Source organism: Vicugna pacos, chromosome 6 (assembly GCF_048564905.1).
Source record: "Vicugna pacos chromosome 6, VicPac4, whole genome shotgun sequence".
Lineage (NCBI taxonomy): Eukaryota > Metazoa > Chordata > Mammalia > Artiodactyla > Camelidae > Vicugna > Vicugna pacos.
In genome coordinates this window covers 58852565-58868171 of record NC_132992.1, presented here as the reverse complement: position 1 = coordinate 58868171, position 15607 = coordinate 58852565, and the positions used below count along the sequence as shown (strand labels likewise).

General features: G+C 32.1%; 1 protein-coding gene and 1 long non-coding RNA gene across 12 annotated transcripts in view; one reads left to right on the top strand and one right to left on the bottom strand.

The window, feature by feature from the left end:
* Positions 1–15607, bottom strand: part of ARID4A (AT-rich interaction domain 4A) — a 52643-nt gene that overhangs the window by 29422 nt on the left and 7614 nt on the right. For all 5 annotated transcript variants that reach the window (XM_031679083.2, XM_015235534.3, XM_072963129.1 and 2 more), the window contains 6 exons: positions 10943–11022; positions 10758–10852; positions 9346–9478; positions 6126–6205; positions 5025–5101; positions 4468–4634 (listed from right to left, as the gene is read on the bottom strand). In XM_031679083.2, the coding sequence (XP_031534943.1) occupies positions 4468–4634; positions 5025–5101; positions 6126–6205; positions 9346–9478; positions 10758–10852; positions 10943–11022 (632 nt within the window). The remainder of the gene's footprint in view (positions 1–4467; positions 4635–5024; positions 5102–6125; positions 6206–9345; positions 9479–10757; positions 10853–10942; positions 11023–15607) is intronic.
* The window catches only part of LOC140696941 (uncharacterized), a 56193-nt gene that overhangs the window by 37635 nt on the left and 2951 nt on the right, over positions 1–15607 (top strand). For 3 of the 7 annotated variants that reach the window (XR_012073645.1, XR_012073644.1, XR_012073646.1), the window contains exons 4-5: positions 4524–4647; positions 9586–9794. This is a non-coding gene — a long non-coding RNA (uncharacterized lncRNA). Of the gene's footprint in view, positions 1–4523; positions 4648–6785; positions 6870–8723; positions 9366–9585; positions 9795–14636; positions 14777–15607 lie in introns of those variants that run through there. The other 4 variants (XR_012073650.1, XR_012073649.1, XR_012073648.1 and 1 more) reach the window with 4 other exon arrangements.

Below are 15607 nucleotides of genomic sequence, written 5' to 3'. Positions count from 1 at the left end.
TGCTCCCAATCTGAAGCTCGTAGTTTTTTTCTGAAGTTGGAACTGGAGCTGGGGTAGGGCTGCTGGTTTAATGGAGATAATGATTAGATTATAGAAACCCAAGAATTGACCAGCAGTGTTGAAGGCCCAATGAAATTTGTTAATTATAAAATTTAGAGTGGTACCATTCTTTTCTTTTGTGTACAACTAAAACAGAAAATTTCAGAAATCACGTAGATGCCATGAATGATACATTCATCATGTGGTAAGACAATTTCAGAAATTTCACGAAAAACTTAACAACATGCCTAAAACAAATAAGTAATTTTCCCCCTATTTGAAAAGGCACACGCACCCCATTTTTAATCAAGCTGTGGTTCAGATGCTATCAAATCTAAGGCTTTAAAATCAGTCATCCTACCACAACTATAAAATATTTTGATATGAGAAGTGTATTCCTATAAACCATAAAAATGTGGCTGTATTTGTGTGTACAAATGTGGAATCCTCCCTCATTAATCTGATTAGATGATCCTAATTTGGATAGAGCCTTATGCTACCACTTTGAAGAAAGGTTTTGCTAAAACACATTAGGACTTTTGTTTGCTTATTTAACAGGCTACACTTTAAGATTTTAGCAAATAAGTTATTATATTTGAATTGCAAGCTAGTCTCAATTATTCATTAAAGGTTGGCCTTATAGGGCCTACTTAGAAACACTTGATTGGCAGCTGAAGTTACTAGATACACCTAAAATACTAACATTACCTTTAAATTTTTCTGTAAATTTTATTGACTTAACATAATTTCCAGAGTTATCAAACATTTACTATAGGTTTATACCCACACTGATCTGGAATGATCACTAACAAATGCCTTTATGGTTCATCTACAAAAAGGCATAAATATGCACAAATAACACTTGATTTAAGCATTTTTAAAATTTTGCATTTCCATGAATTAAAAAGTTCAAGCACTTATTATTTTTATAATAGTAGAATATAATCCTAGGAATTGCATGTAACAGTGATCCCTAGAACTTCAATGACTGGAGAAATGGGTGTCAATACTTCTAAACAAAAAATAGTATTTCTTATAAAAATTCACTAAATTCTAATTTTCATAGCAAAATATGAAATTAGAGATTTTTGAAAGGGCTCAATATAGAAGCCTACCTATCGTAAATCAGAAGGATAAAAGAGCTAAGACTAGTCAAATTCCTCCCTGATATTCAGTCTTCTAACAATCCCGTATTTATTTTATCCTTAGACAAAACTCCTACATTCATCCTAATTAAATATAAGTCAGGAGTAAATGAATAATTGACATTACTATCTATGTTTACATGGACTTCTCAATTTCAAAGCTCAAAGGGAAATTAACATATCTTTTCTAACATAAAAATGTCTTAACAAAAGACATTTAAGTAATACCCACAAAAATATTCTCCAGGATCTTTTTCAATGTAATTGTCAATGAGTTAAAATTTAAACCACCAAAACAGATAGGACCTACTTCCTGGCAGACTCTCAAGGCTTTTCCAACCCAGTAATAGTATAAAATATATTTCTGGTACTCAAATCCTAAACTCCAATGCTTAGAAATTAAAAACAATATGAAATAAAAAGGATGGTAAAGCTCCTCCATGATAAAGCCATGGAATCTCAAATCTCTTAAGGCTATGTTAGAGTACTCAAAGCATCAAATACAAAAACAATGTTCACTGCCCATTAACACTGCAGAAGTATCTAACACTTGTACGATTCTACTGCATAAAATTTACAAACACCAAATGACAGGCTAAAGTACTGGTATAGTGGTTTACAGAATGTTATAAAAGCTCTTTTGATCATTGTCAAGCAACATTAAATCTTTATGAAAAGCATAACATCATTACATTTTGTTAAGAATTATGATCTATAATGTAATACAACAGCTTAGCCTCACTGATGTAGTAAAGGCCTATAATGACTAAGCCAGGTAGGCCCTGGCTTGTCAGATTTTAATTCATTTTATATTATAATCATTTTTTTCTTTGCTATATATAGATTAAACTGTTTTTCAGCTTTACAATATATTAAATTTTTTAAAATTACTATTCAAGGCAGGTTAGAATGATTCAGCATCTAAATCTTAAATCCAAGAGCAAGAAATGCAGCTGATTTTTTTTTTTTTCTAAAGCAACCAAAATCTCACCCAAGGGAATCTACTGTATTGCCAGAGAAAAAGAGGAATTGGTTTCTATCAAGTTATTCAACGAAGTATATGCTATGAAAATAAATATCTGAAAAATAATCTTAAATCATCATAATATAAACGAATACCTACATTTTGTGATTTTGCTTTTATTTTTCGGTAGATGAAAAGCATCTTGGTTCACCTAATTTTAACAGGTTCATAAATTAAGTAATACATTTTAAGAAGACACTATCCTTACAATGGTCCTTACCTTTTTAATTCCTTTACTTATTACCTTCAAACAATAGGTAACAGAGCTTCCCTCTGCTCTTATTTTTTACCAACGTTTACTCACAGCTTGAATAAAACACTGTGACTTTTATGAAATTAATACCCATAATAAGAGCACCATTTACTACTTACTATTTTATAGCCATCCTGTCTAACCTACTCCAAAGCTTTTTTTACCCTCTTTGTTTAAAATTTCAGGTTTCTGGGGGGGTTGGGGAGTAGGGAAAATGCAGTCTGAAAGGGATACCAATTAAAAGTATAAGCAAAAATGAAGAGACTAATCTTTTTCAATATTTGGCAATGTAAGATCCCAACTTTAATGTTAATTAAAAAAAAAAAAGCAAAACCAGATTGCAACAGTTCACACCCTGAAAATGTGGCCTATTTACCTTGAAAACATATCTATAAATAAATACAAATAAAATACAAAAATCACATTTAATATTTAGACTTTAAATCCTGAATGTTGCCAAACTGTCATTATCATTTTCATTTCAAAATCTATCTTCTATTTCAGAAAAATAGTCTTTATCCTCTGATATTCTAAAAATAGACTCCTACTGTCTCTTTCACAAGAAACAATTACGCTTGGTTCCGAGTCCTACCCTATCAGCCACATCATCAACACCTAAAATTCTTATTTAACCTCACTTTTGGCAGTCAAAATGGTAATATGAAAAAAAATCTTACCTATATGCTGCATTTTCTTTCACATGCAAAATGGTTAGATTTCCCCTTCTACTTAATCAGTACAGTGTCTGAACATTTTTCAGTCTGACTTGCAAATATTTGCTTTCCCTCTTAGGGCATAGCATCCGCAGGGTTATACAGCACTACTTACATTCTCTTCCACATAAAAATCAGACATTACATGAAAGGAAAAGAAAGACAGCCCATTTCAAAGCATCTGGCAAACCTCCATTGGCAACCTGCCAAGCCTCTGCAAAACCTTCCTGTCTTTCCGAGCATGCTCACTTAAAACCAACAGCACGTTACTATGGCAACTCTGTAGGCAGCCTGTAAGTATGAACCGCCATTCTGATTTCAGAGTGCAAAAAACCAAATACCGCAGGGGAAGTAAAAGGAAAGAAATATCATATGCCCTTCATCACATACAAGTATACTCATTTTGTTTCATAAATTCATATTTGTGTGTGTAAAAAAGAAACAAGCATTCCACATTTTCCAAGCAAATATTTTTCATGCTCAAATAGGTCTTCTTTTTCAGTAAACTCATTCTCTTTGTCTGGCCCTAAGCTCCTTTACCTCGTAACAACCAAAAATATACTCGACAATTTATCCCATTTGACAAAACACTGCTGAATAAATAGACAGCAATATTCATGTAAGCAATTTTGTGGTACCTCATGAATGATTTCCTACAATTACATATATATTCTCAATGACACAGTGACATTACAAAGAAAACTGTTAGCACTTATAAAATGCAATTTAAATCTTTTATCAAACTGCCAAATGAAATATTCTTTCTGTTTAGATAGGAGTTTTTGAATCCCCATTATCCTTGAGATACTGTGAAATGCCTGAAACAAGTCAAATGTCTGAAAGGTGAGACTTTGAAGTCAGACCAAACCTGGGTTCAAATCCCAGTTCTCCACATTTGAGCTGTGCCACCTTGGTAAAGTTATTTAACCTTTCTGACCCTGACTTTCCTGTTTAAAGTAGAATAATAAGTTACTCCATCTGGCAATAATTTAAATGAACATATGTAATATATCTAAAAGTTACATTCCCTTCCTACTTAGTTGTTTGGAAAACACATAAAAAGAAAAAAAAAAGTTTGCATTTGTTGCTCATTTAACCTGAAAAGTCCTTAAATTAGTTCTGATTTGCTCACTAAGCTAGAAGCCAAAAAACACCCCCCTCCCCAATAAAGTTGAGCTAGGAAAGACAGAAACAAACAATATAAAGAATCTAAACACAGGGAAAATATACAAAGGTATTATTTTTAGAGTATTAAAACGTTTTTATATGTTACAAACATGAAATTTCACCTACCATCTCTTCTTCTTCCTTTTTGGCCTCCTTTTCCTTCTCTTCATCATTTTCTTCAGCTGGGCCATCTTCATCATCACTACTGGATGACTCAAGGATTTCACTTATATCCATTTTCCAATTATCAGGAACAACTCTTGTTTTTAAGAAGATGCTTGCTTTCTGCAGCCCTACGGGTAAAAGGTACTTCAGCAGTTATTACGGAATTAGCAGCACAGAATAGAAAGGCATGACATTCAGAGTCAAAAGATCTGGATTCAAATTCAGCTATCAGTTCTAAGATGATACAGTAAATTTGGACATATTTCATAAGTTATAACATATTAATGTTTATTTTTCTTTAGGGAATACTGTCAGAAATGTTAATGGTAAAACATAGAAAGTTAAAATTATCTAAAAATTACAAATCAAATACTTTATCTAGATATTTTTAAAAGGCATTAAAAACAATTCTAAACAGGTAAAACGGCACCAGAGAAAATTCAGTCTTGTCTGAGTCACTAAATTTGACATTAAGAGCCACATCATGAAATAATGGATTGATTCATCCTTATTTTTACCTGGTTTGGCAGAGAGCTCAGATTCAGGCAGACTGAGAATGTCTATTTCCTTGATATCCTTTCTTGCTATAGAATAACTAATTTTGGAGAAGAATAAAGGGGAGGGAAACCATTATTAAATAAAAATGATCACTTAAACAGTCCATGTTAATACACAGAAAATGTAAATCTCAAAAACTCAAAATTATTTTGCCTATAAATTATTTTAAAGAGACCATGTATATCATAATCCTTAATAAATGGCAAGAAGTATTATACGCAAAGCTAATAATTATAAAGAGTCACATACTCAAAGTACACTAATATGAAAGCCTCACATTTATAATATTTCAATTTATACAAAGCTCTTTATACACAGTATGGGGTAGTTTGTATCAGCATGATGTTTTCTTTATAGTGTCTATTTTGATCTTTCATATTTCTCAAATTTACTATTCAGTTTAGTAAAAAAAATTAATAGAAATAATATTAAAACATTTTTATCATTGTAAGATATATCTAGTTTTTCACAAAGAATTACAACTCAATAAAAATATAATCTTACGTCTTTTTTTTGAAACGAAAGTTAAGGTTAAAGAAAGTTTAAAAATCTGACTTTTAATCAGGAAAAAAGTCAAAATAGTTATTTTAGTAATATAAATTCTATTAAAAGTAAATTTCATGTTTCATTTCATAAGAAATAATACACACGATAAAAATACAGAATTCTTACAAATAAGGAGAAAATCAATACTTTGCTTTATTTAAAAACTTTTTTGGGGAGGGTATAGCTCAGTGGTAGAGTGCATGCGTAGTATGCACGAGGTCCTGGGTTCAATCCCCAGTACTTCCATTAAGTAAACCTAATTACCTTCCCTCTAAACAAAAAATAAGTAAATAAGTAAAATATTATTCTCACATATTGTTCAGTTTTTAATATAAAAATTTTCAGTGAAAAACCACCTACAGTTACAGAAACTCAAAACTTATTAGGTAACAACTTCTCAGTTCGTGAAATGATTAAACTTTTAAAAACAAAGTCTTGGAGTGAGGAAGAGTCTATGACTGTGATTCCATTTTTTTTCCTCCCAATTTAACACTATAAAGAGATTCATTACTCACAATTTAGAATCAGTAAATGACCGAACTAAACATTGGTCTTTTTTCACGGTAATATCATCATTACAGCTGGGAGATACTACCTGAAATATAAAATAAGAACAGACTGATATCTATTTCCTCTGCTCAAAAAAAGAATATTTTTTTAAAAATAATTCTGGATTCCTAACTTCTTGAAAGGCTTATATTTGATAAGAAATAGGTTCATTGTCAATAGCTTCCATTACTAATGAATTACTTACAAAAGATCACCTTATAATTTTTCTTTAGCATACTGATTTTCTAGATATTTAATTTATCCAGTCATTAGATTGTAAAATGAATAATTAATGAAATATAAATTAGAACGTGGCAACTTAAATGTTAGGATTCATACTACAATAAATAATAACTCATTTACTGTACAAAAAATAAAATATATGGTATGATGAAAATATGGCATATTATAATTTTTTAAATATACTTGAATCAGATCTATTTTGAAATCTGTTTGTTTAAAATATGCACCTATAGTTCCCATACTTACCAAGGCATGCAGAATTTTTAGTACTTAAAAAAAGATAATCAGAGAAAATCTGAGTAAAGAACTTTTAAATTTCTTAACTTTTAAAGATAAAATATCTTAACATTAGTAACTAACCAATCTCTGTATATTCTTTATAGAACTGAATATATTAAAAAATTAAAGTCTACTAATAAATTGCTGAAATGTACCTGCTAAACATTAGTCCCCCTGCGATAATCTAGCACCATCCACAGAACTTTCTGCAATGATGGAAATGTTCTCTGTCTGCACTGATCAATACAGTAGCAATGAATAACATGGGGCTGAGCACCTTAAAATGTGCCCAGTGCAACTGAGAGACTCAATGCTTATTTCTACTTAATATTAAATGTGCTAATGGCTAAAGTATTAAACAGCATATGTCCAGACAATTAAAAATTCTTGGCAGCCCTATCAACTGTCTTCACATCAGATGGTCGTAAATGTTTGTTTCTTAGGTGCTGGTAATTACTAGGCTAATAATGTAGTTGTGTCTGCCCTCAAGGAGCTAAGACTGTAATGGAGGGGTAAATACAAAAAGATACACAGAAGGAACATAACAGAGGGGAAGTACAGTGATACCACTAGGTGTAAGATAAAATAAAAGCACATATGAGGAAGATTTAACCCAAACTGGGGAAGGATAATGTGTGGCAGTAAAGGATCAAGGTTAAGTCTTATAGGATGAGTAGGCACAACCCAAGACTTAGTCACCTCACATGCAGACCACTCTTATGCTTATGGCCTCCAAATTGATTCCTGCCACCTCCACTCCTTCTAAAAACAATCCATCCACTGTACCACTGCTCATTAACATTCCTAAACATGCAGCTCAAATAATGTCACTTTTTTGCAAAATACTATGCAGAATCATGTCCAAATCCTTTAGATAGAATTTTAAAGACACTTCTGCCATAGATCCAAATTATCTTCCCAGTCTTATTTCCTATTATGTCCCTACTCACATCTAATATTTAGCCAAAATGGATTCCCAGAGCACTTAGTTCCATGAACAAACCCTTTGCTTTTTTGCTATTACTTATTTTATTTCCTCTAAGAAGGTCCTCTAGTGAAGCTCTGCTTACTAATTTTAAATCCTTCAAGGCTCAGCTCAAAAGCACTGGCTTCATGAAGGCTTTTGTTTAGGGGGAAAGGTTAAGTCTTTTTTTTTTTGGATTTCCTTCAAATAAATGCCGTGTCTCAGGACAAGAAGTCCTAATAATGAATGTATACTATTTTATATTATAGTTACTTGGGTTATTCTCTGCATTACACTATAAAATCATCAAGTGTAAAACTGATTCTTACTCATCTTTTACTTTCTGTATCACCTGTGAAATGATAAACCTGTTGAATCAATAAAGGGATTTATTATTATTTTTAAATCTCTTGGCAAATTACGACCTGAGTATTCTGAATCTAAACCCATTTATTTGTTTGCCTGTATAGCTGAAAGGTTCAAAGGATTTTCAAACTTCTCCTATGTAAAGTAAGTCTGTTAAGTAGGAATTGAGTAATGTATCTACATGCACATAGAAACCTAAAACATGGCGTCAGTTCTTTATAGGAGTCTAATCTATTTTGGGACACATTTTGTGCCAAAATTATCATAGGAGATAATAAATGATATCAAAACTCAGAGAAGAAAGGGCACATGTATGTTAAAGTGGTTAAGGGAGACTCTGCAGAAAAGGTAGGACTTGAGCGGAACCTTAAGAGCTGTTTAAAAGGAGAGGCATAGGAAGAGGAGAAAAGGGAGACAGGTTATTACCAAGTACTACTGATTTCTCTCATGAAGTAATTCTCTTGCCCATCCCTTCTCATCCCTTCCCCAAGTAAGCAAAGATTAGTTTTCTCTACCAACCTATCCAATATTTGCCATTTCTAAAGCCTAGGTTTACCCTTCTTTTCCCTAATACTTGTCCTGCTCCAGTGTCTACACCAAAATTTTTTTAAATTACTATATAGTATTTAATTATGGCATAATCTGTTAGGTATGTATAGTAAACTTCTTGAGGGCAATATGTTACAAGTCTTATACTTTTCTCTCTTCTAAGGGGCTTAGAGAAAAGCTGAACTCATTGCAGCTCCTCAGAAAATACGAATTGATTTAAGGTGTAAAAGCTTGGAGAAGAGAAGTTTCTTACACAAGGAACAGTTAAGAAAGAGCCTAAGTAGAGAGCTAGGGATGACCTCAGATATCCATCCAAAGAATGCAGAACTGATGCATGAGGCAGAGTCAGTGCAGGGTTTTTTTGAGAATGGGACTATCATGATTAATTCAATGTTTAAAAATTTCTCTATAAAAGTGACTTCTAGAAAATTAGTCTGGATTTAATAAAGAAGGCATTTAGGAATCAAGTTAAGGGAAGCTGGAGGTAGTTCCTGTATATCATATGTAAAATGGTAATAGAAACAGCATAAAAATATACCACTGGACATGTTTTGAAAGACAAACTGAAAGATCCCAATAAACACTTGGTTACAGAGAATTAAACAAAGGAAATAACAAAAGAAGACAGTGAAGTAGGTGGGACCTGAGTAGGACTGCTCAATTTTGCAATGAAGTCCATATTAAATTTGTGTAACACTTTCAAAATATTTTAAATGCTTTTTAAAAATCCCTGCTACACAAATATTTTAAATGGTGAATTAGCTGTGCAAAGAAACCTTACTTACCAAAGCAGGATACCATTCAGTCTTCTCAGATGTAGATACCACACTTACAACTTTTCCTAATAATTCATCATTGAGACGTCGCTTATCTTCATCTTCCTCCTCACTACTTTCTTCTTCTTTTTCATCTTCATTACTAAAAGAATAACTTTATCATGATCTGAACATAAAGCATTTTTTATTTAGTCAGAGTGGTGTGAATTTTAGTGTGTACAATTCAATTTCTAATCTGCATTACCCCAGAGTAGTAGCCTCTTCATCTATACTGGAACTGAAGAAGTGGATACTTCCCTAGCCCCACAGAAGCAGTCCTGAGCTGTCCACAGAACTATCAGTTCACTTCACTACATCACTAGGATCTGGACTTGGACTCATGCTAACCATCGGCTTGGACAGAAAAGCTGTACCACCATAAAGTACTTACTGTGCCAAATACATTTCAAAAGACTGTCCTTCTACTTTTTATGTATGCTGAATGCCAGATAATATAACTCTAATTTTCTAACAGGTTATGAAAAAGATCTCATAAAACACATCAGAAGGTTTATTTAGATAACCTAGCTGGATAACTGAACAGTCAGACAATCCCACAGTGAGGAAAAGTCTACAAAACAACTGGCCTGTACTCTTCAAAAACGTCAATGCCATGAAGAAGCAAAAAAAAAAAAAGGGCTGAGGAACTTTTTTAGATTAAAGGAGACTTCTTAAGAATCATGTAAACTAAATGCAATGCATGATCTTGGATTGAATCCTGGAATAAGGGGATAGTATAAAGGCTATTATTGGAACAACTGGGAAAATTTGAAATATGAACTAGCTATTATTAAATAATAGCATTCTATCAATATTAACTGTTCTAAATTTGATAACCATACTTTGGTTATATAAGATGAATGTCCCTGTTCTTAAATAAATTATTTAGGGGTAAAAGGTCATGATGCTTATATTTCCTCTCAAATGTTTCAGCCAATTAAAATTATTATTAAATTAGAAATAATTATATATATTGAGAGGAAATGATAAAGCAAATGTGCCTAAAATTTTTAACAATTTGTGAATCTAGATGATGAGTATATGAAATTTACTGTATTATTCTTATAATTTTTAAATTTGAAATGTTTTTGAAATAAAAAGGTTAAAAAACACATATACTCATTTAAAACAGGAAACTCATATCAATTAAGGAATTTGGCAAAGTAACTCAAAACAAAAACAGCCTTTTTGAAAAAGGGATTGTGATCATTATTCCTATTACTTTGTCTAAGAATTAAGAACAAGTTCTGCTAAAACACAGTGCCTAAAACACAGATATGAGATGCTATGGAAAGGTTACCCAAACAAGTTTAGCCACCCTAGAAAAACCATTTGTAGAACGTTGTAATAATTGTAATGTCACTGTATATGAAAACACTCACACAGGCAGAGAGGACCTCCTTCCTCTGTTTGTCTTCTTTGCAATTACTGGAGTTCCAAAATGCTCTGGATTTGTTAATGGAAGCTGGTCAAGTGTCTGGATAAGAAACAAACAGATTAAGTCACTTTTCGCCTCTACATTAGTAGCTGCTGTTCAAACTCAGAAAGCTCATCCATGTCTCCCTACCTCACTCTCGGCAAAATGTCTCTCTCCTTTCAGGCAAAGTGAGGTGCGTCTCAATGTTCTCTCATCACCATCATCAAATACTGCAATAAGCAAAAGAGATCAGAGAATTTAGGCATATTAATAAAATTTAACTGCACATAATGCTATCATTGCTGTTTATCTGGGGCTTAATATTTATAAGATCCACTATTTGTTAGTTATGCCCCCAAACCTTTTAAAATATACACACATTTTTCATTCTGTAGATACCAAACAGGTTAATGGCTGCCCCAACTGTGTTAAGTGTCTCTATTCACTTTTTCTGTTTGTATCACTACAGAACCACCTTCTTAAACCATCAGCAACTTAGTCAACGCACAGATATTAAATTATCTTTAATCCTAGAAAAATGAACAAAAACCTGGTTTAAAAAAAGACGTATTATGGGTTTCTTCGCAACAGTTATCAATGGAGTATCTCTAATGTCCAGAAACTGCTTGATTTCTGGTAACGCTGCTGGTCTACTCTAATGCTTCTACTTATGTGCATGATAACCTGCTGGAACAGAAGTACTGGCAGGCAAATTCTAAAGTCATAAAATTGAACATGTTTCTTTTTATAGAAGACGGTGCAAGAAGTTTAAATATAAAAGGTAAAGCAAGGAAACATCAGAAGGATGATTTTTTTTTAATTCTAAAACATAAGTCATAATTGCACAGAAGCTTTCTCAAGTTTTTACTTGTACATTTCAAAAAATCGTACTACTTGGAAACTATATGTAAATATTTCAAGGAAATGGGGGTAAGGAATTTAACAATTTATCACCAGTGCTCTCCATATATATAGCTATATATACTATTTTGATAATTTTATAGGTTTAATTTTTCAGAAATGTACTCTGGTTTTGATACCTAAGATTTACAAAGATAATGCTCTCAGAAGACACTTGACACCAAGCATTATGAAAAAATAAAAGAAGACAGACGCCTTACCTCAGACACTTAAAATGCATATACACATCAACAAATGTTTGTATAAATCATGGAAAAAACATATACACAGGAATGCATACAAGAAAATGATTATTACTTTAAGATTTAATCCTAATTTTTACAATTACAGGCGTTTTCCCATTCTAACAGAATAGGTTAATGTTAAGAATGGAAAATTCTACATTATCTTGATTTAGTATCTTAGAACCTTTACCTTGTCATCTATCTATATAATTAGAATCCTCATTTTTTTTGAAAAAAAGGGTTGTTTCATAAGCAAACACCTTGCCTTCAAATCATAAACTTAATTTTTTTCACGTTAGAAACTTAATTACATAAGAGTGCTCAACTTCTTCAATATTTATCTACCACAGTCAGTTCTTTCTCTTAGACTAAAGACACCTAGTTTAGATCCTCTTACATGTAGGAAACAGTCCAGAAAAAATTAAAAGCTCTTGAAGCACATACTTAAAGTCCCATAATGATTCCACAAAAGCAGCTGTGTTACACACTGTCAATGATACAGAAATTAAGGACCACCTGCAGACACAATGACAGGATAAAACACAACATCCTCCAACAGTGACATCACTAACCTACACTGAATTAACACTACTGTAAACCTCTGTATCAAAATTATGATTCATATAATATTATCAAGTCTGTTAAATAAACCACTGTTCTTTTAAAAATTCAAAATCATGAAATTATCATACCATACTTAAAATAATTCTTCGTGTTATTATTAATGTCACAAGTATACTAAAGAATAACACCTTAAAAGTTCTAATTTTCCTTAATGCCTACAGTACCAAAGATGGTGACACTGGACACGCACACATACACTCATATACACCACATCATTACGTGATGGAGGTGGGAGGAAGAAGAATGAGAATGTAAGACCAATCACTAATATCAAATTTATGCAACAAAATCTTTTCCACAAACATAGACAAAGCCCAGTAACACAGGGGACCTATTTAATCATGACATCCTTGATTATCAAAATCATGAAGAAGTTCCATTTACAAGAAGTTTCCTCTATAACTTCCATGTTAGAAGTATCATCTAAAAGAACACAAAATTTGTAGGTACTGAAGAGTGATTCTGGCTTTTTGATAAGAGTTAAATATTTACCTGGTGTATATAATAAATGTAGCTTATTTTTGGTTCAAGACATATACTACAGCATGCCAAGAGAAAAAAAGTCAGACTATACGGATTTAGTAATTATGAGGTACGAAATGTCTTATATTTGCCAAAAATGGCATTTGAATAGATTATTCACTGAGTGCAAAAGACCAGATACTACAAAAGTAGTATCTGTTAGTATATTACATATAAATACTAAAACCTAGTTTGAGGAAAATGACAAAGTTAAGACTCTCTCCATAACATTAGTTATACTAGACAAAATAATGCTAATTCAAACAAAGCCTATACAAAGCCTACCCCTCAATTGTTAGAATTCAAAGAAACAAAAGCCACAGGGATCTGTTCTCTAACTACTAAAAACAGAAAATCTTCCTGTTATCATGGCCTATTAGATGCTGGAGAACAGTAAGATGATAAAAATAGTACGTCAACTTTATCTATCCAAAGACATACTTTAAGTTTCTACCATGTCCCTAATCCTCACAGCAGCCTCTACAAGGTAGGAATCACTATCTTCCTTTTATAGATAAAGAAATTGACAATTAGAAGGTTAATCTGTGAGCTACAATTTAGTGAAGGGGGGAAATCAAAATGCATAATAAATAGGTAAGAAGCAGAGGCATAAAATGAACACTGGGGAAGAAGTTAAGAATTCTGACTCTGTAAAAATAAGTCTTATTGTTTTATATGTTTATAGCAGTTATGATTTTTCCCATAATGGAGTAAAACCTTTAAAATTAAAAATATATGCGTACCCTAGGTAAAACCATTAGTTCTGTTACTCATAAAATCACCTGTGATACCTGTATAAGTCCGCTCAGCAGCTAAGATGAAAAACTTGAGGAATCTGTGAACTGAAGAAATTAACATTCAAATGTATAATTTTATGTTTAAAAGATGGGAATGCTAAGTCTTATGGAAAACCATTTAAACAATGGGTTAGAGCCTATCACAGGACTGAACAGATTTTTTTTGTTACTTAGTACTTTTTTCTTAATGAATGATTTTCTAATCAGCGGAATAACCATCTGGTTTTGAAAAGATTTTGTGTTGATTTTGGTTATAACAACATTTGTCGTAAGAGGTTCTAACCATATTAAAAAACCTTAGAAGCCTGCAGCACATTCTACAAAAGTCAATCCTTCACCAGTTTAACCCTGCTCTACTCCTTTAACTTCCATGAGAGCTGACATAACTGATGTGCAAAATACTAACTATAAGGCATGAAAAATCCCGAATCATAAAAAGCATTTGTCACAAAAATATGATGGAAAAGATTTTATTGTTAAACTTGATATGTGAAGTATGGGTTTATGTACATTTAAATATAAAATTATTTAAATTAATGGCAACTTTTTCCTTTACATTTTCCTTATTTTTCAAATACAACGTGTTATTTTTATATTCCAAAAAAAGCAAAAGAAGAACAGTTTCAGAATGTCTTACTGACAGTCATATTTGCCAGGAATTAAAGGCAACATACAAGTGGAGATAGGAATTCTAATCTCAATTTTGATATCTTCTAAATGACTGGACAGATAACAACACACTTCCATACATTACAGATTCCTTATCTTCAATGCAAGGATAAGAACTATCAAATGAATAAACTATGCTGGAGGAACTGTTTTATGATAGGAAGAGGAAATAGTTCCAAGTCTCAAAAAAAAAAACAAACCAAGAAATATCCAAGAACTGGCGCTATTTATTGTTCAACATTACAGGGCAAGGTATTATCAGATTTTTTTTAAATTGAGTTACATTAGATACATAATGTCTTTCAAAATTGTTTATTCAACTATTATAGGAAAAATACATACACACATTATATAAGGAGTTAATATCACTGACTCCAGTAACTTTTAATCAACAATGATCATAACTCATATTTGATCTAAACCAGCAGTGGTACCCCTTTGTGTTTCATTTTTAGTAATCTGACATAATTTCAAGATCCCTTAAAATCAAAAAATGTCAGTGAGACCATTAATAGTACTTGAGATAATTTTCTGATACTACCTACATAACACTTCTCTAAGAAGCAGAAATCAAGAAAAACTCCAGAAAAGAGCGATTAAACCCAGTAGGTAGTAGGTGCTCAATTAAAGAAAAATATAGAAAGTTCATGACCTGTGAGAGATCACACATTTTATTTTGTACCTTTAAAACTGATCATTCTTTATGTGGTCTACATCTTTCAATACTTAAATGTTCTTTACAGCAGAGTGCTGTACTAGTGTAATACTGAATATACTTGAAAGAACAGTGCCTCTTAACATCTTAAAAAATTGTAGTCACTCTCTCATTACACAGATGCAAAAATCCTAAGTATTTTGAATTTTTCTCCTGTATTAGTCTCTTTCTACAAAGTATGGTCTGTTTTTCCTAAGTGTGTACTACCTGCATTAGATTCACTCAACGTGCTTATAAAAAGATTCTTGGGTTGCCATTCCACACCTCCTAAACTGGAAAGATTTGGGGTCCTCAAATCCTCATGTTTTTAAACAAGCACCAAGTGATTCTTACGTGAACTAAT